Genomic DNA, 25,284 nt, shown 5'->3' on the forward strand with positions numbered 1-25,284 from the left:
AATCCAGACACAAACAGCCCTTGCAGAAAAGGAAAAACCAGAAGTGCTAACTGCCAAGATCTCTATTCGCGTTTCAAAATCCGTTGACGTAGCTAGGAACACAGATGATTTGACACTTGTCAAAGTTAAATGCAGAGATATTGTTCTAAATGGAGTCGTAGACACGGAAACACAAATTTTAATAGTCCATAAGGGACTGATCTACGACATACCTTGCGAAAGAGAGAGTAAAACACAGTTATTTTCTGCTTTTGGTGAGAACGAAATTACTCCACTGAAAATTGACGATGATCTTCATGGTAGAGTGCCCATTAGTTCATCAGCTTATGAAATGCTCTGCGAAAATATTGAACTGTGTCGCAGTGATCGTCAGTGGGATGCATCTTCCTTAGAGTGTGAAGAATCAGATGACAAACCCTCACCAGAACAAGGTGAGGCTTGAAGAAAAAGTGTTTTGAATGAGCGAAGAAGAATGAAAATTCTTATGCTTTTGATAATGGCCTATTACTTCACTCTGAATATATCTGTGGTGAAAGTATTAAGCAAGGCATTCTGAATTTAGGAAAAAGAAAGAAAGTTCTAAAAATGGCACATGAAATCCCTCTTGCTGGACATCTCTGTGAGAAAAAGACAATTCGATGAATCAAGTACTCATTCTTTTGGCCTACTAAAAATTTTTGCGGAAGTTGCACAGAATGCCAATTGAGAAGGACAATTTACATATAAAGATAAAATCCCAATTCAACCTATCGTTAGACCGGAAACACCATTTGAAGTATGGAGCGTCAATTGTATCGGACCATTAAATCCTCCATCCGGAAGAGGTCATCGGTTTGTGATATGTGCAGATGACCTATGCACCAAATGGGCAGAATCCACTCCCGTCAAAGAGATAAGTGAAACCCCCACCCGAACATGCAACATTTGATGAGAATTTTTTCTCAGACTAGATTTCCAAAGATGATTTGTTCAGATCAGGGAACTAGTTACACATCCAAACCGAGCTTTTGAGGACTTCCTTGGTGTACCTCCACGATTCTCCACCCCAGGACATTCAGAGAGTATGGGTGCTGTCGAACGTTAGAATAGAACCTTAACAAACAAAATGAACAAATGATGAACAAAAATGTCCAAGAACATGGGAGAAGTTGGGATTTGTATCTTCCCTATCTCCTGTTTTCCTACAGAGAAGTGCCACATAGCACCACTGGTTTGTCTCCCTTCCAGATGGTGCATGGAAGAATACCACTAGAACCTTTATCCAAGAGATCTGGAGAGGTGAACGTACCATTCCAGTCACAGCTTCCCGTTGAATTGCAAATTATCTCTAAGATCTTTTTAGAAAAATTATGAAAAGCTCATGACGTTGCGTCAGTAAACTCCGAAATATCTCAAGAATACACTTCAAGATATAACTTACGTTTTAAAGAAAAGACTTTCAATGTGAAGGGAAAATGTCGAAAGATATCCACTATGTACAAGCGGATTCTATGAATAAATCTGCTGAAGATATCTGGAACCACTTACAAAATTTGAAAGGCGACTTAAAAAACATTACCAACAAAAATGACTATTTAATATATTAAAATCTTACGTTAATGTTTTTAGTGACAAACCGGGCCAAGCCAACGTCGATGGTCATGACATAAAGGTTACAGCACACTGTAGTCCAAAAAGATTAAGACCTTATCGTGTGACTGTTTCGCTTCAACATGAAGTTGATCGCCAAGTTAAAAAACTCTTATGGGATCTTAAAGAACTCAGTGACGGTGGATGGGCAAATGTGTTGCAAAAAAGAATGGTATTGTTAGACTGTGCATAGACTTTAGACTTTTAAATAGCTTCACAGTTCCGGACATCTATCCGATGAAGAGTACTAAAGATTTACTCCTCGAAATAGGGAAAGCCAAATTCATAACAGTTTTCGATTTACCCAATGGAAAATTGGCCAAGATGAAAGATGGAGCCAAATCTTACACAGTATTTGTCACTCATTCTGGCCATTACCAATGGTATATTCTTCCCTCAGGTTTGAAAAATGTCGGAAGTACCTTCCAAAAATCCATTGATAAGCACTTGCAAATCATAAGAAATACTGCCGTTCACATATTATTATTGTGGCAAATTTTCTGAGACTTTGGATGACCACCTCTATCACATCGACCAAATGTTCCAGACTCTGAAAAACGTAGGTCTAATCGCAAATCTACAAAAATGTGATTTCGGAAAGAGTCATGTGAAGTTTCTAGGTCACGTAATAGGTTATGGCCCTCACTCTCCACATTCTGAGAAAGTCATTCGGAATCTTTCTAAGCCTACCACTACAAAAGAAGCCAGAAGTCTTTTAGAGCTAACAAGTTACTACAGGGATTATATCCTAAATTTTTCTGAAATAGTTTTGCCTCAAGTACTCATTCTTTGTTCTTGCTTTTCTGTAACAAATCTTACAAAAAAGTGTGTTCCAAAGAACATTCCGTGGTACTCTAAAATGAAACCATCTTTCAACAAACTTAAAGATCTAACTGAAATGCCATCCCTGCATACTCCATACATCGACAAGCCCTTTCAACTCTATACAAATGCATCTTGCAATTGGAGCGTTTTTAGCTCAAAATCATGAACATGGCAAAGTTCATGGCATTTTTCAGCAAAAAACTAACTCCCTGTCAACAACGATGGTTTCAACTATCGAAAGAAAAGCATTTTGCGTTATCAAAGCCTTGAAAAAATTTTACACTTGGATTTTCGGTACCAAAGTACAAATTGTGTCTGACCACAATTCCCTAACCTACTTAACCCAAAGTGCTCCTCATTGTGCTAAACTGTCTCTTGGGCCTTAGCATTACAACTTTAGAACATGACTGTAACACACCGCAAAGGCAGTTCACACAGGAATGCCGAATCCATTACAGACGAAAACATCGCAGACGAAAACGCCGCGGAGAAAACGTCGTGGTACAACGCATCGTAGGAGAAAACATCACAGCTCTAAAATATCGTGGTCGAAAATAAAGCGGTTCAAAAACTTCGCAGTTTAAAAACATAGTCGTCAAAAATATTAAGGTAAGAAATAAAGTATCTACAAATAATCGCATGACGATAACATCGATCGCATACACACTTTTTTTCATGCATAGTGACATATTATGTAACTGACTTTCGTCATAGCTAACAAATCGACATCCAGAAAACTGATTACACACTATACAAGAAAATGCTAACGATACTTTAGGGATAATCGGAAACAAAACAATATGTAATTTTCATTAAGAGAATATCAGATTAACAAATGTGAAAGAAAATAATTTGATCATTAACTAAGAAATTTTTATAGAGGTAACCTCATGCAGTTATTTATTTTCCTTTTTCTATGCATTTTTAGACTGTATTTTTCATGAAAAATTATCAGTTAAACTTTATAAAAAAAGCTTAATTTATTTATTATCTTTGTTAATTAACTATATAAATTTAAAAATTTTCTAAGCTTTTTAAGTTGCATAATTTTCTACTCATTTCCAATTTTTAAATGCTTAAGTTTCCTTCTTATTTTTTCAGCAAAAATTTATTATTTCGTTCAAATATATTAAATATAGAAAATAATCCCTTTTTTCATGTTGCGCTCTATGATCTTTATGCGAACATGCATTTACAACTTTCAAAACCCGAAAACCCATGTTTGCGATGTTATCATCATGCGATGATTTATAGGTACTTTATTTTTTTACCGCGATATTTTTGACGACGATGTTTTTAAACTGCGAAGTTTTTGAACCGCTTTATTTTCAACCACGATATTTTAGAACTGCTTAGTTTTTGAGCCGCTTTATTTTCAACCACGATATTTTAGAACTGCGATGTTTTTTTCTTTGCCATGTTTTCTCCCACGATGTTTTGTACCACGACGTTTTCGCTGCGATGTTTCTGCCGCGACGGCGGACACCGCCGATACCTTATCAAGGTTATCGATTAACTCGTAAGCAAAACTAAATTATATATAAAAAAAAATTATTTTCGCAACACTAATTTAAAACACTTTCAATAGTATTAATTTAATATTGCAGTATTAACTTCTGATAGTGTTTATATGTTATATATAATTTCAAATTTATTTTTATGTTAGTAGGTGTTCATTAAATCATTTTGGGGGGGCTGCATATTTTGGAGCTCTCACATATATTTCATTGTTTTGAATAGAAGCTGTGTTGCTTGCTTGCCCTTTTTTTTGGGGGGGGCGGTTGTTTGTTTTGTTTTGGTTACTGTATTTTTCACTTTTTCTGAACTCCTGAGCAGCATTGTCTCTAAGGTGACGAATGTGCTTCTCGTGGAGAGACTTGTAAGGATTGTCAGTTATAAATAACAGAAAAAGTTGTGTTTTTCCGGAATGGCAATATCAGAGAAAAGAAAGACTGTGATTCAAAAATAGAGATAGGACATGTGCTACGAGCGAACGGAAGCAGAAGTGAACGATCCTCGCCGTAATTGTAATTAATCCCCTATCGTTTAAATTTCTTTGTATATATTAATAAAATACGTTGTTTGTTCTGTAAGAAAGTCTGGATTGATGGATCTTCTGTCATTTGGAGTATCTACAATCTCTGCGGCGGGGCATCATTAAAGAAGAATAAAAAATATTTCTGTTAGCCGTTGTCCACAACAAAGAAGAAAGTTCTATTAGAAAGAATTTCAATCTCAGGTTTTTCATTAAGTTATACCCAGGTTAAATACTTCTTCACTGTAGTTCTCAGATGTATTTCTGTTTTGCATACCACAGTCTGAAGATTCAGTCTTTTCAGAATTTTCATCCACAGAAAGACCTGAAGCAGTTTTTTTACCTCTCTGTAGTTTATTCCCATCATGCGTAGTGTTCAACTCGGTACTTTTAGCAGTTGGTACATTCTGATTTCGGTACTAAAAATAGTAATTTATAACTTATCAATCTAAACTGCGTCATTTCAAAATTAATCCGCATCATACTATCTTACATTTCTCTAATCAGATGAAAGATTTCAACAAGAACCGAAACTTCTGACTCTATTTCACACTTCAAAGTGCGGGTAGTCCATATTTCGCTTTTGCTTCCATCTGGCTACAACGCGTTCCTGCTCACCTCTATGTATCGTCCACTCTTCAAATAAACTAAGTTTAAAAAATGTGGAGTGCATCACTCCACATTTTTTAAACTTAGTTACATTAATGATGTATGAATCAAATATTGCGTCTCCAGAATTGTTTTATCCAATAATAAAATTATGCTTATTCGACCACGTCTGTCTACAAGTGCCATCCTTCCCTTTACCTCTTCTAGTTACATCTTTGCAATAAACCTTCTCCTATCTATTACAGCCATCTACCAAATCTATTACATAAATATATTTCATTGCATATCTTCTTTTTTTCATTATATATCTCTATATTTATATAGAGATATATAATGAAAAAAAGCTACGAAGCAGTCTTAGAACTTGTAGAAAAAGTTGATAACGAAGATGAAGAAATGCGACGTTTCATTCAATATAAAACTGACTCATTGTAATAAAGCAAAATTAGAAGTAATGAACAGCAGGAAATTTGATTGCGGAAACTGGCATCCGAGCCAGATTAAATCTTCATTTTTATTTCAGTAAACATATTGCGGCCAAAAACAGTTTGGCCCACTACTTGTGCCTACTTCAAAATGTTCACATTTTTTATAGTTTTGCAGTTAGAAGAGAGAAGCAGGCAGCAGACCACCTAGGCCGAAATGCAGAAAACAAATGCAGCTGATTTCAGGATGAAATCTTTATTCAGAATGAGTTACTTTCGGTCCTCAATGCATTTGACTGAATAATTAAAATTGTTGTAGAATTATTATTCGATCTCTACGTTTAAGTTCCATTTACATCACTAGCGTTTGTAAGAGTTATACAACATGGATTAGTCTCGAAATAACGCAGTACAGGAAAAGGTTACTATTTTTAGAATAGAGAGGAGAAATATCAAATTGAGCATTAAAGGGCTATTGCTATAATTTATCAAATTTATTTACTCAAGTATTTTATCAATTTTACTACATAAATTGCTTTTCACTCAAAATTTGTATTAGCGAAAATGCTTAATTCAGAATGAGTTCTTTGGTACTCTACTTTGGTTCTAAATCCCATCATTTTACGAAACTATTTGGCCTAACTTAATTTGCCAGTTTGGTATCACAATTATTACTTGAGTAAGAGACGGAACACCTTCGTATTTATTAATTATCGTTCATTGAACGGAGGTTGGTTCGTTCCCCTTGAAAACTGCTTTGTTAGATAGTTTAGCGACATCACATTATTCCTTATGCAATTGGCAATGGATGTATCAGCAAGTAAATCTGTAGCAAATAAAGAGGCACCTGTAGCTAATAACAAGAAAATTATATTTCACTTTAAATTTCAGAGAGATGCAAAATTACTTTAAGAAAGAGGGAAAAAACCATTACTTTTTTCACTACCAGCATTTTCTCACACAGCAAATTTTATTCAACACTAACTTCACAGGAAACAATTTTTTGACCAACTCCCAAAACCAAAAATTTAACTAGACCTTCCAACACGAAAACCTGAGAATACTACCTGCGCACGCTAATATGCACTAACATTCAGCAAATGAAACCGCAATTTGTCCTTGAATATTTAGCAGGTATAAACCAGCTTTTGCAATGGTTGCTTAACCCCGTAACAAGTACTGTCTAAGAAAGTGGACTTGAATCATTATAAATAAGAGGAGGCAACAAAAAAAACCTTCATTAAAAGGCATAATCGCATATTCATTAATTGCGAGTATTTTAGTTAGGATTATATGCATCATTGTCATTATAAAGCAAAGCATATTTAACGTTAACACTATTATTAAATGTATAAAAGACACAAATTGCTAATCGTTGTGAATGCAAAAGCTACTAATAACTAACGGCCAGAAAAACGTTCCCAATATTAACTACGAAGATTGACTTCAAAGCTTCTCTAATGGATGATGAATATAAATTTTAATATTCTAGAATTTTAATTTGCACGGCCAAAATTGTACTTGTAAGAGCAATACTTCTGATTCTTATTTATTGTTTAATGCAGAAACTTTTAAAAAATATAATTAATCATTAAATCTCTAAAAAGATTTGAATTACCAATAAAAAAAAATTGCGCAAGAGCTACATCTAAATAAAGGAGAAAAAAGAGGGAGTGAAAAAGAAAAATACATTACTTTTATTTCAAAAACAATATTAATAAAAATGATTATAAATTTACACATTACTATTATTATTACACTGTTATTTTATTATAATTTTAAATATATATAATACATATTATAATTAAATATATTTTATAATTTTAAATATTAATAATTATATACTACGATTATTATTTTATTATAATCATAATAAAACAATATGACAAATTTCAAAGAAATGCACAATTATTTTAACCCCCAATTTAATGTGCCGCATTTAAATAATATGAAGTACCGCAGCGCTTAACTTCACATATGAATGCAACTGTAGGCGCTGATTGCATCATTTCAATTTAAAAAGCACATCTTTCAGAAAATTTTACCACTGGGATAAATGATATTTATTGATTTAAAAGCTAATTTCTGAACTACGGCAGGGAAAATTTTAAGGATAAATACTACCACGTTATACCGACCGAACTAAATACTCCATAAAATACGAATATCTAACGAGCATTCCAGGTGGTGAGCAGTGACTTGGAATTATTTTCAGCATTTCGATTTGCATACCCTGAATAATAAATATTAGACATATTCCATACTTTTGACTATCCAAGCTGGCAAAAATTAATGCCGTAAGATCGTATGAACATGCTCAGCTTTTCCAAGTTTTACCGATGATTCTAAAAATCTATTAGAATCTCTGAAATATATGCCAAATAATAAGGGGAATCACCATGGAAATTTTTATGTGAAAATTGTGAAATTACGGGTGAAAACTGAGTTCTATACATTTTATCAAAATGATCATCAGATCTGAATGGAAAAGCTGGAAATTGTTAAGTCAACGTTTAAAACACTTTTCAGATCTACGGACGCGATATGTACTAAGAAACTCTTCCGAGAACTGCGATCCTCTCTATTCTAAAAAAAGTAACTTTTTATTTTAAAAAAAGAACTTTCAAATTAAAAAATAAAAACCTCTGAAACCTCTATTCTATAGTCATTTTACTTAAAAAAAAAAAAAAAAAAAAAACCGCTTAAAACTGTACTATACAGAAAACAAAATTTAGTCTGATTGAGTGACCTAGATGAAATCACCTCCCAGAGAAACTTACCTACCTTCATAAAATATTAACAGTACATACGCTAAATAGATGGCTAAACGCAGTATTTTTCCCAAAATTCTGGGCTGAAGCCTGCCGTCCAAACTAGTTTCGAGAGGAATGCGTTTCTCTGAAAAGTTCTTATTGCGTTTACCGTCCGTAGATCTCATATAGTCATAAGCAAGGAGCTTTAAGAACTGGAGACAAGTGTAGCTTTTACTAAGATGCACTGCTTGGAGGATTCGTGTGACTTTTATATGTCACACTCCCCTTCTAAATTACCGGATCAGCTAAACAGATATGAAAAACACCAGGAAATTTAGTATAATATCTCGAAATTGTTTTTAAGTGCATTGAGAAAAGACTGGACTGAAATTACACTGAAAATTGCTAGGTAATACAATGCAACACATTACTCGGTAAAATACATTGCAATACATTACTCAATACAATACATTATTCGGTTACACTCCTCCCTCCCCTCCTCAAATTGCCTCAACAGATGCAAGACACTTCAGAATAAAAAAGAAGATTTCTACAAAACCGCTAAGATTAAAAAATGTTCAATTCAATAAATAAATATATAAAATAAGCAATATACAGCTAAACAGTTTGAAAAATATGGAGCGGATTTCAAATACGCAACGAAATCTGCATTAATAGCAATGAAGCAGTCAAAATACAAACGATCTTTAGAAGGCAGTGCATTCCGATTTGGGTCTAAACCTGAGAATTTCAGAGATGGATAAAATACGATTGATAACAGATTTAAAAAAAAAGGCGAAGGCTGCCTACTTAAAAGAAAGAAAACTTTCACGGGGTTTCTAAAGGTTTTGGTTTATTTAATTAAGGCAAAGCACACGAGGGCTATCTGCCTAAGGAAAGGGGGATGCCTTCGTGGAGGACTTTCTAAGGGAAACTGGCTCGTATACACGTTACACATGGGGAAAACCACGAAAACGCCCATGCAGCCAGCCCGTTCGCGGGATTCGAACCTCGGACCGAACTACCAGTGTTCAGCGACTTTACCGCTCGGCAGCTGGTGAGCCCGGGTTTCTAAAGGAAACTGGCATGAAATATGATTTAAATACTGTACACAGATGAAGAATCCGTTTAAACGATAGAAATGCATTGAAAGCAGGAATATTGGAGGCCAAGTCGAAGACAAGTCAGCGTGATGAAGCAACGTAATATAGTAACATCATACCACCCAGAAGCATTATCAGGAAAATGACTGTTTCTAGAATGGACTTCATCATCAATACGCACAGATTTTGGAATCATATGAGAAAGTTCAGAGGGTTTCAAGGAAAACATTACGTCTCAGTCACAAACAACGAGAAATTGACCTTGGTCATTTTTTCCATCTTAGAAAAACTAGTTTCTCGAAAAAAGGTGCTTCATAAAGTTCAAAAGGATGGAATGCATACAAGGAGACGAGTTTTCAGTGCCTCTTATCAGGCACTTCACTAGCTAAGTTCAGTTTAACGTATAAATATCCCCAATTGCAACCTTAAATGATAAAAAAGTTTTCAATATTGATTATTACTTCGGGCGATCTGATATTAAGTGCATGCCAACTGGCACATTACTAGCCTCGGATTCTGGTTACGGTATTGACATTTCTCTTTGAAAAATAGGAGCATTTAAGTAATACATAGGGTATGTCTGGTTATTTTTTAACTGTAAAATATTACTCTTTTGAATGAGATAAGGGAAGATCATCGTATGACAGAAAGATGATTTGTTATTACAAAAATAAAATCACATCTTTTTATGCTTAGCATGAATATACAGTTAGTCAGAAAAGTCTTGTGTATACATCCAAAAATCCAGTATTGAATGAGTAACAAGATATATGTTTTATTTGAATTTTGATTAATCTACATACGACATCAAAATATTTGGTGTAATATTTGTTTATTACCATGTATGATAAAGGCCGCGTGCAAGCCTCACAAGGACACTACCTTTTCTGTAGCTGGCACGTTTCCAGAATGTTTTCGGCAATAAGTTCTCACCCATGTAAGTCATCAAGAATCTAAAGTGAGCAGGCGTACATTGCAATAATTCGTTTTAAAGATACATCTGGAATTAATTTCTTGGATTTCATAAATGCTCCATAATGTCTGGAAACAGTAAACATGATTTTTGTTAATATCGATCTCTATGGTCATGGAAATATTTTACGGGAACCGAAAGAGTCTCAATAATTAGATAATCATTCTTTCTGGTTACTTCCAGGAGGAATTCGCAAGACCTACGAAAACAGTTTATAGGTATTGCAATAGTGTGGTCATAATCACCGAATTCTATTCACCGAAAGCAACTTAAGTATGTATCTGATAATAAATGCAATGAAATCCGTTACAATAGTCACCTCTAAATGTGACTAATATTAGAAAATACCGATATTGAATATCATCATAATCCTGTTCTCTCTCTATGGAGACCACCATTCGATTCGCAGCATGGGCAGTAAAAATGCGAGAGTTTCATAAAAAAAATTAATAATATCCACAAATGGCGTATATCTAAATATAACAAGAGCATATGAGCCACATCCATAGTATGCATGTGTAGAGTTTCTAAAATTAATCAAATAATTATCTTAGCCGCAGACAAATGGTCATTCTGTTTCATTTATTTAGTTTTTTATCCACAAGAATAAACAGAGCGAGTGACTGCATTCGTTTGCTTAAATTGATTGTTCAACAAAATCTGGACCCGCCATCGAGGATACCGCCAATCTTCGGCTATCAACTTTCATTATCGTTAAGTGCCGCAATCTTGCATGTGGATGGGAAGAGGTGAAAAGGTAGCTGTTTACAAAGTGAGAAGAAATTCGTGAACTAATATATGTATGTTGACCTTGACATAAACAAGCGTGAAACCACAAAAGGGAGTGTCAAATGCATATTATGCTGATAGTTTAAATGTCAAGGGTTTTCCTCAGAGAACAAAATGCTTAGAAGTTTATCTTTTTTGTTTTTCCAATATCAAATATCAATGAGAGGGTACACGATTTTCCGATACATGCTATGTAATTAAATATTGACTTTGAAAAAAAATATCCGCAGAATCTGCTAAAACTAAATTTCTTCACAAGAATTGATAAAATGAAAAGTTTATAGCATTGCTTATTTAATTATCAACCCTTTTCTTCTGCATGATTCGATTAAGAGTTAATTAAGAAAGAACTTTAAAAAATTTGGATTTAGTTTGCTTTACCAAGTTAAGTGTCGATCCCATTGTGCTTAACTTTCTGCTTCAGCCACGCAAATAAAGTATCATTATCACTTCATTTCAACCAGTTTTGAAAGCGATAACCAGATCAGCTAATGAATACCTGAGATGAGGACACTGGTTATTTATAACACAAAATTAACGCAATGAATTTAAAAAAGCGAAAGAAAGAGATCCAGGAAATCATGCAAGTAAAGTTGTGAAGATGTTGTAGAATGAACTGAAAACAAAAGTTCTCAGAATTGCATTACAAACGTAATAAGTTCTAGATAATGATGATGGAAATTCTATCTCTGCTTGACACATTTCAACAAACCCCATTAAAATGACATTTGTATTATTGCACTGCACTGTATTCATGAATTCATTTATAACATCCAGCAAACCCTTTCTTATCTTTATAATCTTCTTTTAAATTTTAAATATCAAATTATTCATCAAAGTACATTTTCTCATAATTTATTCTACGGTAACTAACGATGCCCGAATGGAAATTTTACCTTTGTTCATTGGTGGGCACTTAACAAGTTAAAACAACACGGTAATTGCATTTCAAAATTAGCTTTTTTTTTTTTTTTTATGAAAATGAAAGATTTTCTTAGAGTGAATAAATATTTTATTGAATTATATATTGTCCATTTCAATCCAATATCTTATAAGGTATTTTTCCCGCCTTCCTAGCATGCCTTTGTGTGGTCTGCACGTGGGGCGCGTATCCAGAGGTTCGTGGTTCGAATCCCGGCGAGGGCATTGCTAATTTTTCAAGTCTCCTGCTTCTAATATACCTAATGTCTCTACAGTGACACCTGAATTAAAAAGGGTGGAAGATGATGATTCTCCACACCCAGGATTTGGCGATTGGGTTCCCTAAAAAAAAAAACCTTAGTCCTTAAAAAGGGGGAGTATATAAGGTATTTTTCCCGCCTTCCTAGCATGCCTTTGTGTGGTCTGCACGCGGGGCGCGTATCCAGAGGTTCGTGGTTCGAATCCCGGCGAGGGCATTGCTAATATTTCAAGTCTCCTGCTTCTAATATACCTAATGTCTCTACAGTGACACCTGAATTAAAAAGGGTGGAAGATGATGATTTTCCACACACAGGATTTGGCGATTGGGTTCCCTAAAAAAAAAAACCTTAGTCCTTAAAAAGGGGGAGTATATAAGGTATTTCTCCCACCTTCCTAGCATGCCTTTGTAGTGTAGTGGTAAGCAAGATGGGAGCATATCCAGAGGTCTGTGGTTCTTGTGGAAGTGGGAAGGTTAAATGGTACAATAGTCGAATATGGGGTACGACTGAACATGAACGTGACTCAGCAAAAGTTGATGTGTTCTGCGTGATCTCCTCACGTAAATTGTAGGGTCCTTTTTTCTTCACTGAGCAAAGTGTGACATCAAATGTTTACCTAGACAAGCTTGAAGTATGGTTAATGTCACAGCTAGACTCTGATTCCATAGATTACATCTTTCAGCAAGATGGAGCACACCTACACTGGAGTATGGAGGTTTGCACATTTTTAAATCAACATCTTCCAAAGCATTTTATTGGTCGAAGTGGAGCTGCCGACGACGTCTTCTACTCTTGGCCACCAAAATTTCCGGACTTAACACCTTGTGATTCGTTTTCTATAGGGTTATGCGAAAAACAGGGTGTTTATGCCTCCCATGCCCAAAACAATTGAAGAACTCAAAGTATGCATTTATAATGCACTTGCATTGGTGACTGAACAAATGCTTCAAAATATCTGGCATGAAATGGACTACCACCTAGATGTTGTCTGTGTGACCAAGAGAAGTCACATCGAACATCTATGAAGTATGTACAAAATTTTGAAGTTCCCTCAACATTATGTATTAATTTTAAAGACAAATTTGTTTCCAATAAATAGTTATAGCCATTTGTAATCACTATATTCATTTTGACTTACCCGGTATATAAGGATTAGGCGGCTTAAGTGTGAAGTCTGAAAAATATACATAAGCCCTCTGTCTGCGAAAAAACAAATTAGTTTCTGAACAACCCAATATATACAAACAAATATTTACATACAAAACCAACACAATAAATACATCAGTTTGATGAATAATTAGTCACAGACAATTCAAAGTATTTATCTTATTCGCAGAAAGATATACGATTACTCACATATACTTCCAAGACACAACAATACATAAATGATACATTCAAATAAAATTGACTGAATGAACAGTTTTTTTTTTTTTTTTTTTTTTCTTTGCAAAAATGGCAATTCTTACTTTTTTGTTCTTTTATTTAATACAAATAAAATCATTTTGGGAATGTTAATTTAATTCATGTTAAACATTTTAATACCAGCCATTTAAAATAGCTTTAATCATTTGGCAACAAATCAGACTATGTTCGAAATTTGCTGTAGTTTTTGCAGAAGAAAGTCAAAGTCCACTCTGAAACACACCCAATTTATAATTAATTAATTAGCATTACAATTATGCACTATCCAGTCTGCCATTCTTTCACAATTATATAAAATATTTGAATATTAATCAGCACATCAGAGAATACTGCATCACTTAAACTGTAGAATACAATGGGAATTCTAGAAAACAAGAATTACCAATCTGGTATTTTTACTAGTTTGGCATTTTATTTCTTGTGTAAGTCAATGAAAGAAATCAGAAAAATAAATGAAACACATTTTGCATTAACATAGCATCAAAACATTGAAATAGTTGCTTCATACAAAGAGCATCTGAAGATGCTACAGTTCACAAGCTAATTTAATTTCTTCAGTAAAGATCAATAAACAAAACAAAATCATATCCAATATAGTGACTGTGTGCTTTCCTGAAACGCTTCCTTCCTCAGGATTTGGGAAAATCTGAATAAGGAAGTAATTTATTTTTCAAGATAAACTGATTTCCGGAAATTCTTTCGAGATAGGGAAAACAAATTTAGTTTTTCAAAAAAATAATAATAATAATAATAAAAACTACTAGAACAAGAATGAAATACACGCAAAAAAGTCTTTTACATTACATGGCTTTAGTAAACATGCTGAAAAGTTTTTTAAAATAATTCTCTATGATACATTTCCTATCCTATACGACTAAAAAATAAAATCGGGGAGCTGTTATAACCATGGTAAATTACAAATCAAAATTATAAAACAAAAATTTACAGGAAGTGACGGTAATCATTCTCACAATATGTCATTTCAGTCCCTCATCTTTGAAATTCTTTTCGAATACAGATTGGTCACACCACGATTTAATTTTCAATCACAAATGATCAGGAATATTAAAATATTTAAATAATATAATTATTTTAAAAAATTTAGTCTCACTTTTTAATTAACTTAATAAGTTTAACAGAGCTATTTATATATTTTATTTTATACTTTTTAGTCTGCTAAAAATGATTAAAAAAAATAGTACTTAAAAAAGAAAAATCATTGAGGTACATGAAATTTTTAACAGGTGCAACCAATTAAGAATGACAAGTGACACTTCTGAACAGCCAGTCAAAAAAAAAAAAAAATTCAATCAGCCAAACAACATTCGCATAACTTTTCAGCACCAGAGGTGAAACTTGCAACTCACTTTTTGACTGTATCACTTTTGTGTCCAAATAACTGTTCAGACTGTTGCCACCAAATGCTATCACGATGTATTTAAAATAAAAAAATAATAATAATAATAATAATAATAATGAAGAATCTGCATGTACACTGGTGGCCATTCAACATGCAACACGAAGAAGGACAGGAGATATCAAAGTCAAATTTATTTCAGAGATTGCACAATAGTATCAACGTTAACTGATTTGAAATACAGCCGTCTCTGAAACAAGGAAGACAAGAAAATCAGTATTGTGTGTTTCCATCACATTTGTCATTAACCGCTGCTACACATCGAGGCACTGAGTGAAAGAAGCTCTGCATGTGTTGCTGGGGAATGACAGCCCATGCTGCTTCCATACATAGCCCAAGTTTCTCTGGTGCACCCGTGGCATACTGGGCTAGGCGTTCTCCAATCATTGACCAGACATGTCCGATGGGCAATTGATGGAGACATGCTAAATGGGGCAGAGCAAGCAAGCCAGGGTAACAGTGCAGTATGATTGGTTAAGAAAAAAGCTGGAACATTACATGCAACATTTGGTCACGTAATGTCCTGTTAAAATGTAGCAGCAGGCAAGTCCTGAAGACAAGGAAGGAGAACAGAATACTAGACCTGAGAGATAAAGCATTGGCTGATAAGTGTACCAATAAAGTGTGCTAGGGAGGGTGCAGGAGTGCGAAGGAAAATTTGCAAAGGAAAAGTTTGTTTAAATGCTGTGCACTCGTGGGATAGTGAGAATTTATGCAAAATATAAGAGTACATGCAACAGTATTTTAAGAAGATACTAACAGCATACAAGCTCATCACAATACTAGCAACAGGAGGCATTTATTTATTTTAATATCTGTTAACATAGCTCTCAATACCAACAGTGGCAAGTGAGTTTGCAAATATCTGCACCCAAATAATTTGGAATTTCAATTTTTAATCAAGTAACTTTGAATATTTTATAATACTAAACACATCCTTTTACAGCAACACAAAAACACAGCATTTTACAGCACAGTTTATATATTCATGATACACTTATTCTAAAAAAAAATTCAAACCTTTTTATTGAAAAATATCATAAGCAGACTCACATACAGGGGTTGGACAAAAATATGGAAACACCTTTAAAAAAACATGTTTGTTTGCTTAATATGGTGTAGGAAACCCGTTGGCATCCAAAACAGCTTGCAGTCTTCTCGAAATGGATAAATACAGTTCCTGTATGTTTGCCAGGGGAATATTGTACCATTCTTCCTGCAAAACGGTGGCAAGTTCAGATAACGATGTTGGCGGTGGATAATGAGAACGCACTTTCCGTTCCAACGTAGACCACAAAGGTTCGATAATATTCAGGTCTGGTGACTGTGGTGGCCAGGGAACATGGGACAACTCATCCTCGTGCTCAGAAAACCAGTCCTGGACAATGTGAGCTGTATGAACAGGGGCTTTGTCGTCTTGGAAGACACCATCACCATCGGGGAACAAAGTTTGTACCATGGGATGAACTTGATCGGCCAAAATGTTCACAGAAGTCTTGGCAGTCATGTGCCCCGACACAGTTATCATGGGGCTAGCATAGAACTACGATATGGCTGCCCAAACCATAACAGAACCTCCGCCATGTTTCATTCTTGGCAACAAGCAGTCTGTATTATAGGCTTGAGATGGCGTTCTCCAGACGTAAACTCGGCCAGAAGTGGGAAACAATGTGAAAGAAGACTCGTCAGACCATATTACTCACTTCCATTGCTCTATAGTCCAGGCTTTATGACTTAAACACCACCTTTTCCTGTTACGGACATTAGCATCACTGATGAGTGGCTTCTCAATTGCAGCACGGCCAGCAATTCCCTGTTTATGAAGCTCCCTTCTAATTGTTTTGGTACTCACAGGGTTCGGTAACACAACATTCATTTCAGCAGTAACTTTTGCAGCTGTGGTCTTCTTATTTTTTGTCACAAGTGCCCTTAATGATCGTCTGTCACGATCACTCAGGACACACTTTCGTCCGCGCTGTGATTTAGCAGATGATGTTTTTCCGCTTTTCAAATATGCGGAATAAATCTTCGATACAGTACCTCTTGAAACACTAAACACTTCGGCTACCTTGCTTACGGAAGCACCTACCATACGTGCTCCAACAATTTGCCCACGTTTGAAGTCTGTTAACTCTGACATAATGCAATGACAACCTCACATAAGAGTACTCCGACAACAACTGAACTGTTTAGCACATTTACGAAGTTGTATAGGTGGCGTCAGTAGTCAAAAACGCCAACGCCACCTACATATTTCATTAAAATCAATCTTTCTTTTCAAACATGCGTTTCACAAGGTGTTTCCATATTTTTGTCCATCCACTGTAATTCAAACTTGCATTTTTCAAGAGTCAGCTGAACTACTTTCATAATATATTACAGCATTACTATTTGCAAATAAAATAATTTAAATTTGGGTAGAGTAGACCTTAAGGTACCCCTTGTATTATGGCAAAGTTGTTGTTTGATTTATCGCCAAGTTGTTTCATTTATGGTAGCCTGAGTAGTTGAATGTTATGGAAACCCTATTGTGACGTAATCGGGTGCATGAGTCTGGGAAGTTTTTAATCATGGGATGTTTTGTAAGCGTTTTTGTGGTGTGTGTTAAAATCGTTTAGATGGATTTGAATGAGTTTAAAGGAAGAAAGGTTCAGATGGTCACTATGTGAAGCATTCGGTCAGAAAGAGTACCTGGTTTGAAAAAAGTCATTTAAGTATGATTGATATTTTGATTTTTACTTGGCTCTGGTGTACGAAGTTAACTCGAAAATCATGGTAAGTGAATATTTGCTTTTGGTAGTGCTTAAATGTATAACATGCGTTTCCTTTTTTATGTTATTTTATTGTTTGGTTTAAAATGTATTTTATTGAGATTATGTATTTTTTTGTTTGCCTATATTGTAGACTTTGATGCTCCTTTGACTTTTTAAGTGAAAATATATGGATGTGTACATGGACAAAGTAAAGGGAGTGCGCAATGCAAGTTTGTGCAATTCTGAGATTTTTTTTTTAAGTGAAAATAGGTCAACGTGTACATGGATCAACGGAGTGCGCAATGCCATTTTTGTGCAGTTCGGGGATTTCGGGGACCCTAAACCTTAAATTCTACTATACAGTGCTTTTAATAAGACATCTCCAAATGTGGAAAGAACATTCTAGCTTTATTATTTTAAAATAATAAACATCAATTAGGATTACAAATTAAATACGGAAAGGTATTTTAATGACATGGGACAAATTAACATAAAAATAAACAGCTTCCTAATTTGAAGAAATTCCTAAATTTTATTATGTTTAATACATAAAAAAATATTAAGTTACAAACATAAAATATACTAATGCAAGAAGAAAATCATTAAACTAATCAACCATATAACTTCAAAAGCAAGGAAATAATAAAAACGAGAGAAACTTTAACCCGCTAGGATGTGCATTGGGCCTGGCAGGCCCGGTCGTTACAAAAACATAATACAAAAATTTCACCCGTTGGTGAAATTTATCGACATTCTCAGTAGCTGCGTGTCGGGTCATGTAGGTGTTATTCACAAGCATTTCCGGAATTTATCCTCAATCTTTTCTAAGAAGCTGAGTAGCTGGGCTTTCCAGGGCCGAGGCGCGCGCTCGCATTGTCTTTAAAATTGTGGAAGAGATCAGGCAGTTGCAAAAATGTCTCGCTATTTGAGTTATGACGAGGAAATGAAAAGATTACAGAAACTATTAGCCGAAGTTTCAGTTAATGAAGAAGACGAAGAAATAGTTGATGAAGAACAGTTTAGTGATCAATCGAATTCTGAAGAGGCATTAGACTCAAGCGATGAATTCAGTATTTCTGTGTCATCGAATTGTTATCTTGGCAAAGATAGCCATCAAATATGGAAGATAGAGAGATTCTCGACACATAAATATTACAGAAATCAGAGCATTTATTAGTCTTCTTTATTTTGAAGGACTGCACAAGGCTTCTCAAGTATATGTTGCATCCTTTGGGTGACTGACAGAACAGGGCTTATAAGTAGTTTGAAATTTGATGACATAAGAGATCGTCCTTCTAGAAGAGAAATGGATAAACTGGCTCCGATCAGAAATGTTTTTGAAAAGTTTGTTGAAAATTGCAAAAATGTTTACGGTCTTGGAGAATACGTCACAACTGATGAAAAGTTAGAACCCTCTCGGAGAAGATGCTCCTTTCATCAATACAATCCAAGTAAACCTGCAAAATATGGATTAAAATTTTTGCTCCAGTTGATGCAAGGGCATTTTACACTTCAAATCATGAAATTTATGCAGGAACCCACATGGCCGTATATCTCAGAAAAGCAAGGGCATTTTACACTTCAAATCATGAAATTTATGCAGGAACCCACATGGCCGTATATCTCAGAAAATGGTCCTGATAAAGTAATCAAGAGATTTGTGGAACCTATTTTGAATTCAGGGTGCAACCTTAATGTTTACAACTCGTACATAAGTTATACCTTGGCAAAGATCTCCATGAAAAGAAAATTATGCTTGTAGAAACCATCAGAAAAAATTAAAAAGAATTGCCAAAAGATTTTACTTGTGGCAAAAAAAGAGAACTATATTCATCATTATTTGGATTTGGTACTATTCGGTTTCGAGGACCTTAAAAAATCGCCAAACTATTGTTGATGCGAATGCTGTTAAAAATAATTGCGGCAAGAAAGGAAGTATAATAGTAAATAACTATCTAAGATTGATGTTTTAATTTAGATGAAAGGTTAATTTCATATAATACTTTTTATTATTATAATTTATATGAAAAAGGCTAAACATGACTGAATGGAAGCATAAGAATAAATAACTATTTCAGATCATTATTATAATTTATATAAAAATTGCTAAACATAACTGAATGGATGCCTAGATCGCTATTTCACTACCGACTTATCGCTAAAGCATAATTTCATCTCGTTGGTTGTTCAAACGTAATTTTCTATAATGAATTATGCCTTTTCTTTGAAAACATTCTCGGTAAAGTGCAGAATCACTCACTTATTTGTTTGCCGCTTTTTAACAAGTGTGAAAAACAATTGGATTTTTATCAATTTTCTTTTACTTTTTAAGTGAAAATAGGTCAAAGTGTACATAGATAAGGTCAAGGGTGCACGCAGTGCCATTTTTGTGCAATTATAGGATTTTTCTTTAAGTGAAAATAGGTCGATGTGCACATGGATACCGAGTATGTGCAACACGTCAAGTAGTAGGTGATTCTGCACTTTACCCAAAATTCTATTGTCGACGTTTCATCACGGGCAATTCCCAAATTGTTAAATCCATAGGATATCAAAAAAGGATTTAAAAATAAAATTAGTATTTCAATGACGTCTTAAGAAATATAGAACTATATCAACTTATGCAATCTGAAATCAATGTGTACGCTAGATTTGGCGCACTGTTAAATGGGCGTGTTTGCTAGATTTGGCGCTTTTGCGCATACATTGTCGCTGCAATTTTTTTATGGCCCTCAAAACGGAATAGTAACTTGGATTTCAAGGAAATATGGCATTAGTTTTCTACACACCAAACAAAAATAAATGCGTTGCTCTGTTGTCCACTATGCGTAATGACAGTGCCATCGAAGTTTCGGTTGATCTTTACAATATGGTAGCTGGTAGTTTGGCGACATTTTGGAGGTGATAAAGGTTACTACCTGGGACTTTGGTAATAATGTGAGCAGTACTCAGTTCCGATTACGCATTATTTTGTGTGAGGGAAATGAGAGATCATGGGATATGTCATGTGATATTAATGGACGAATTACGGTTCTTTAATCGGAAAAGGGGGGGAAATCGGGAAAAAATCTGGAATTTTGTATTTGGCTTTATTCTGTGTTGTGTGAAACAGTGTTCGTGAATTTTTGGATCCCATGGCCGTAACTAAAGTGAATTCGAAATGGGTATTTATGTATGTATTTAATGTATGTGCTCATTTATATTTTAAGTAGTGTTTTTGAATTTAATTATATTTTAATTAAATGATAGTTATTTTGTGAATTTTATGTTTGTAAGAATTTGCTTTACATTTAAGTTGAAGTAAACGTGCATAGAAATAATTTAAATATTTGATACTAAGTATTTGTAATGCTTGCGGTATGAATTTGTTGGTGACGTGTATAATGTAATAGATGATTTAGAGGTAAAAGTTTTTGGATATTTTATTTATTTTATATGTGGAAATGTTCATATTTGGAAAGGGTAAATACTTTTTTGCGATCAAGTAATTTCATATATGTTATTTTTACCGGGTTTAAAGATTGAGAAAATTGTCATGTATTTTCGTGAAATTTTTCTAATTTATGAGAAAAAAGCAGTGTACATGGATATAGTGAAGAGTGTGCGCAATGCCATTTTTGTGCAATTCTGGGATGTTTTTTTAAGTAAAAATAAGTCGGCGTGTACATGGTTTATGTTTATGTGTTATTTTGAAAAACGCGTAAGGAGTATGGTATTGTGCACTTTTTCCCAATTTTGCAGTGAATGTTTGTCATGATTAAGCAGTTTTGTTTGATAAAATTTCTAGCATAAGTGTAATTTGGCTAGTAGATTGTTGGAAGAAGTGTTCAGTAGATAAAAAGAAAAGAAACATGTCTTTACTTCATGAAGACAAAATGGCGGCGGGGAAAAAAAATAGAGGGTTGCTGTAGGAGAGTTGGTTGCCAAATTTTCGCCAAAAAATCGTTAAGTTACCATAATGTAAAGATCAACCGAAGTTTCTACTCGAGAAGCAAAAAAGAAACTGTGTATGCTTTAACAAAAGGTGCTGTAGATGTAGTGGATTGAATCCACTTATACTACTACTAGAATTAGCAACAGATGGTCAATGACAGTATTATTCGGTATTTTCAACATTGCAGCTATAAATGCTAAAATGATATTGCTATCTGCGAAGACGCCAGAAATGCAATATAGGAAACGAAGTTTATTTATCAAAGAACTTGCATTAGAACTTTGGAAGGATCACATTCAAGAAAGAAGTTTGTAGCAAAAGGGAAGGACACCCGGCAAAAAAACAGAAGTGTTCCAGGAAAAGGTGACATATATGTCCTAGCATAAAGGACCAAAAATTGCAGATTTGCTGCACAAGGTGCGAGAAAATTTTTTGCGGTAAATACAGCATGATTTTTTACAAAAAATGTTAAATGTAAATTTTATTTTGAAATTATTTCTGTAAAAATTTAATATTGCATAAATTAGTACTAAATTTCATTTGTGCACAAAAAGAAATGAGTTTGATTTTTGTTGTTAATGATAAATAATTTCAGTCTTAAAATTGTTTTAAAATACAATTTTATTACAATTTTTTACAACGGAAAACTACCAGATTATTTTATCTTTAAAAATAAAATGTGAAAGTAACAGCAATAAGGGAAAAAATTGTGATATTTCATTTCTTCGCGACATTTGTGAATACCCATTTTAAAGTATTTTAAATTTAAAAAATACTTTTGCTATTAAGAATATTAAATTGCAAATTTATTTATAAATTGTTAAATCTTAATACGATACAGGTATCATCATATCAAAATTTAAGCTTCTGAGTTATTCTTATGATATATTTTGTAAGCTATGATTTTTTTTCTATAACACACTTCTCAATAAAAGGCAAAGAAATCTGTCAGCTTGAACGAAAAATGAATATTTCCACAACACAGATCTTATATTTCAACAATTCTTATACCCTTTAAATAATTCAAACAAGTAAAAGGTATTTCGAGTAGTTTATCGATATTTTTGAAAGCTTACTTACTATAAATATTAATATATAAACTAAATATTTTGTAGATCATAATATTTTGGGCCTTTTAATGAGGATAATATTACTCCTTTAAAAGCATACTTATTTCTCTCAATTTTTACATAAAACAAGCATTTAAAACATAGTGAATTCTTATTCTTTGTTATTTAATGCAATCAAAAATCAAATTTCACAGAACTTTCTCAAAGAATACATTATAATGTCCACGGATTTACCTTAACCCAAAATAAATGAGCAAGTTATATTTATAATGAAGCTACATTTTAATACTACATTTACATTCAAATGTCAGCTTACCAAAAAAAAAATCTCCGTGTTTAATGAAATTGATTTGATCCAAATGAAACATTAAGATTATGATTTTCGGGATTTATTATCTAGCATTCTGAAAATTCTGAAGACACTAGCCCACAAGTTAAAGTGCAATACAGAAACACTGGATCATGCATAAAAGAAAGTTATCATATAAAAAAATAGCTCTCCAAAATTGATTTCACTGAATTACAGCGCAGTTTAAGATATAAGAAGATTGCACATAGAAAATTCAATCAATAGCGTCAAATATTATGAAATAAACAAACTGCAAAGATAACACATACAGCAATCAAAATGCTGATACAACTTAGCCCTGGTGAGACAAATTACTGAACAGAAAAATTAAATGTCCTTTTCCATAAATGTCATACACAGCATGGCCTTTATATTAATATATATTAGACAACAAATGTCACATTTTAACCAATATAAATTAGTTTCAGGAAATACTACCGAAAACATATTAATAAAGAAAACTTTCTTACCTCCGACAACGACTAACTTATATTCAGTCATAGTCTGTTAGATGCCGGTCTGATGGAATAAATGGAGATTCTACAAGTGTCTTCTGGGATGTTGATTGCACTTAATCATAAACAAGCAGGTACTGAATTTAAGTATAAACCGCCGAGACATGCACTAATTACGAAACTGCTAATCAAACTTTCCAGCATTAAATCAAATTTCACAGCTAAAGCCAGGGAAACACCACCACACACCACCAGCAAAGGACACAATTTGAGTGCAGAACAGCTGCGCCATCTACGTATAGCTTTAGAATTAAATTAATTGAAAATCGCAAGTGTTACGTTTTCAAACGCATCAATACGCTGATGGTACATAAATACTTTAAAGATTACATTAAGTGTTAAAATGTAAAACCCTTTCATAATTATCTGATGCAAAAAAATACTCTAATTCAGACAAGATGCATGTACTGCATTGCGTTCAATACTAATACGTAATCTTGAAATTCTGAAGTATAAATTCTTTTAGATGAAATTCCAGGTAAATTTTAATAATCGAAAAGGAATTTTTCCCTTCTTGTTTTGTTTCAATATTGAATGCTTCCTACTGAAATATACCAGGTAAATGCCGTGGCAGACCAACCTACATCTATCGAAGCCCGAGGACTTCCTTGGGCGCCCACCCTTTTTTCGAATGATCGTTATACAAATATCACCGAAAATATATAATTAATATTTATTTCATTAAAATTAAACACTTAAAATAATTTGAAAAACAAAAAATCTTGATTAAAAGAAAACATCTAGCAGATAAATATAGAATACTTTAAAATAACACACAGCAAGATCGTATTTTATTCTCGAGTGTCAAAAGATATAGAAACATCTTTTTACTCGGCTTCTGATAACAATCTAGAAGAAAGAAGGAAGAATAGTGTAGAAGGAGATGTGCGATGGGGGTAAAGAGAATCAGCTCCGCGTTAGCGGCGGCGAAAATATTTAAAAAAAGCTTATTAATTTGTCATTTCTGATGATTTAAAAACATTTTTTATTTTTCTATCAATAAAAAAGGCTAAAACTGTTTCTTTCGAGCTTGGACTTCTGAACGTTTTTTTACAAGCTTCATCAAAGTAATTATTTTTAGCTACTGCTTACTTGTTTCACTGTTTCGAGCTATTAGCTCCAGCTTTAAAAAGCTTCTCTCCATGAAGCAACCGAAACATACACTAAAAAGTCCTTAGTGCCAAATATAATGTGAACTTTAACATTTTCAATGCAGACCACTTTTTAACTTCATCCTTTCACATATACCTAAATACAGGTACATATACTTAAAGTTTTCAGGTTCTTCGGAGGCTCCATCCTGATTGCAGGCTTGAGGTGATCCGCTGTTTACCCTCAGTACGCCCGTGCGTAAAAGTACAATTTAAGGTTTTCTATGCTATACAAGAATCCATTGACTAAAAATATTTTAACGATCCAGTATAAAAAATAAGCATTTTATGTGGAATATTTATTGGAGTTGTCGGATGATGTACCTCTAGATAGAGAGCTGTGATACTTCT

At 33.8% G+C, this 25,284-nt stretch overlaps 1 protein-coding gene across 1 annotated transcript in view; it reads right to left on the reverse strand.

Annotated features, from left to right (window-relative positions):
- Nucleotides 1-24,012, reverse strand: part of Ras85D (GTPase ras-like protein 1) — a 158,168-nt gene extending 134,156 nt beyond the window's left edge. The window contains exon 1 of the mRNA XM_085818519.1: nt 23,738-24,012. Coding sequence (XP_085674645.1) covers nt 23,738-23,768 — 31 coding nt within the window. The 5' untranslated portion in view covers nt 23,769-24,012. The remainder of the gene's footprint in view (nt 1-23,737) is intronic.
- Nucleotides 24,013-25,284: the final 1,272 nt, after the last annotated feature.

Source organism: Stegodyphus dumicola, chromosome 6 (assembly GCF_044657685.1).
Source record: "Stegodyphus dumicola isolate Sdum_Otavi_A_Nest chromosome 6, ASM4465768v1".
Classification (NCBI taxonomy): domain Eukaryota; kingdom Metazoa; phylum Arthropoda; class Arachnida; order Araneae; family Eresidae; genus Stegodyphus; species Stegodyphus dumicola.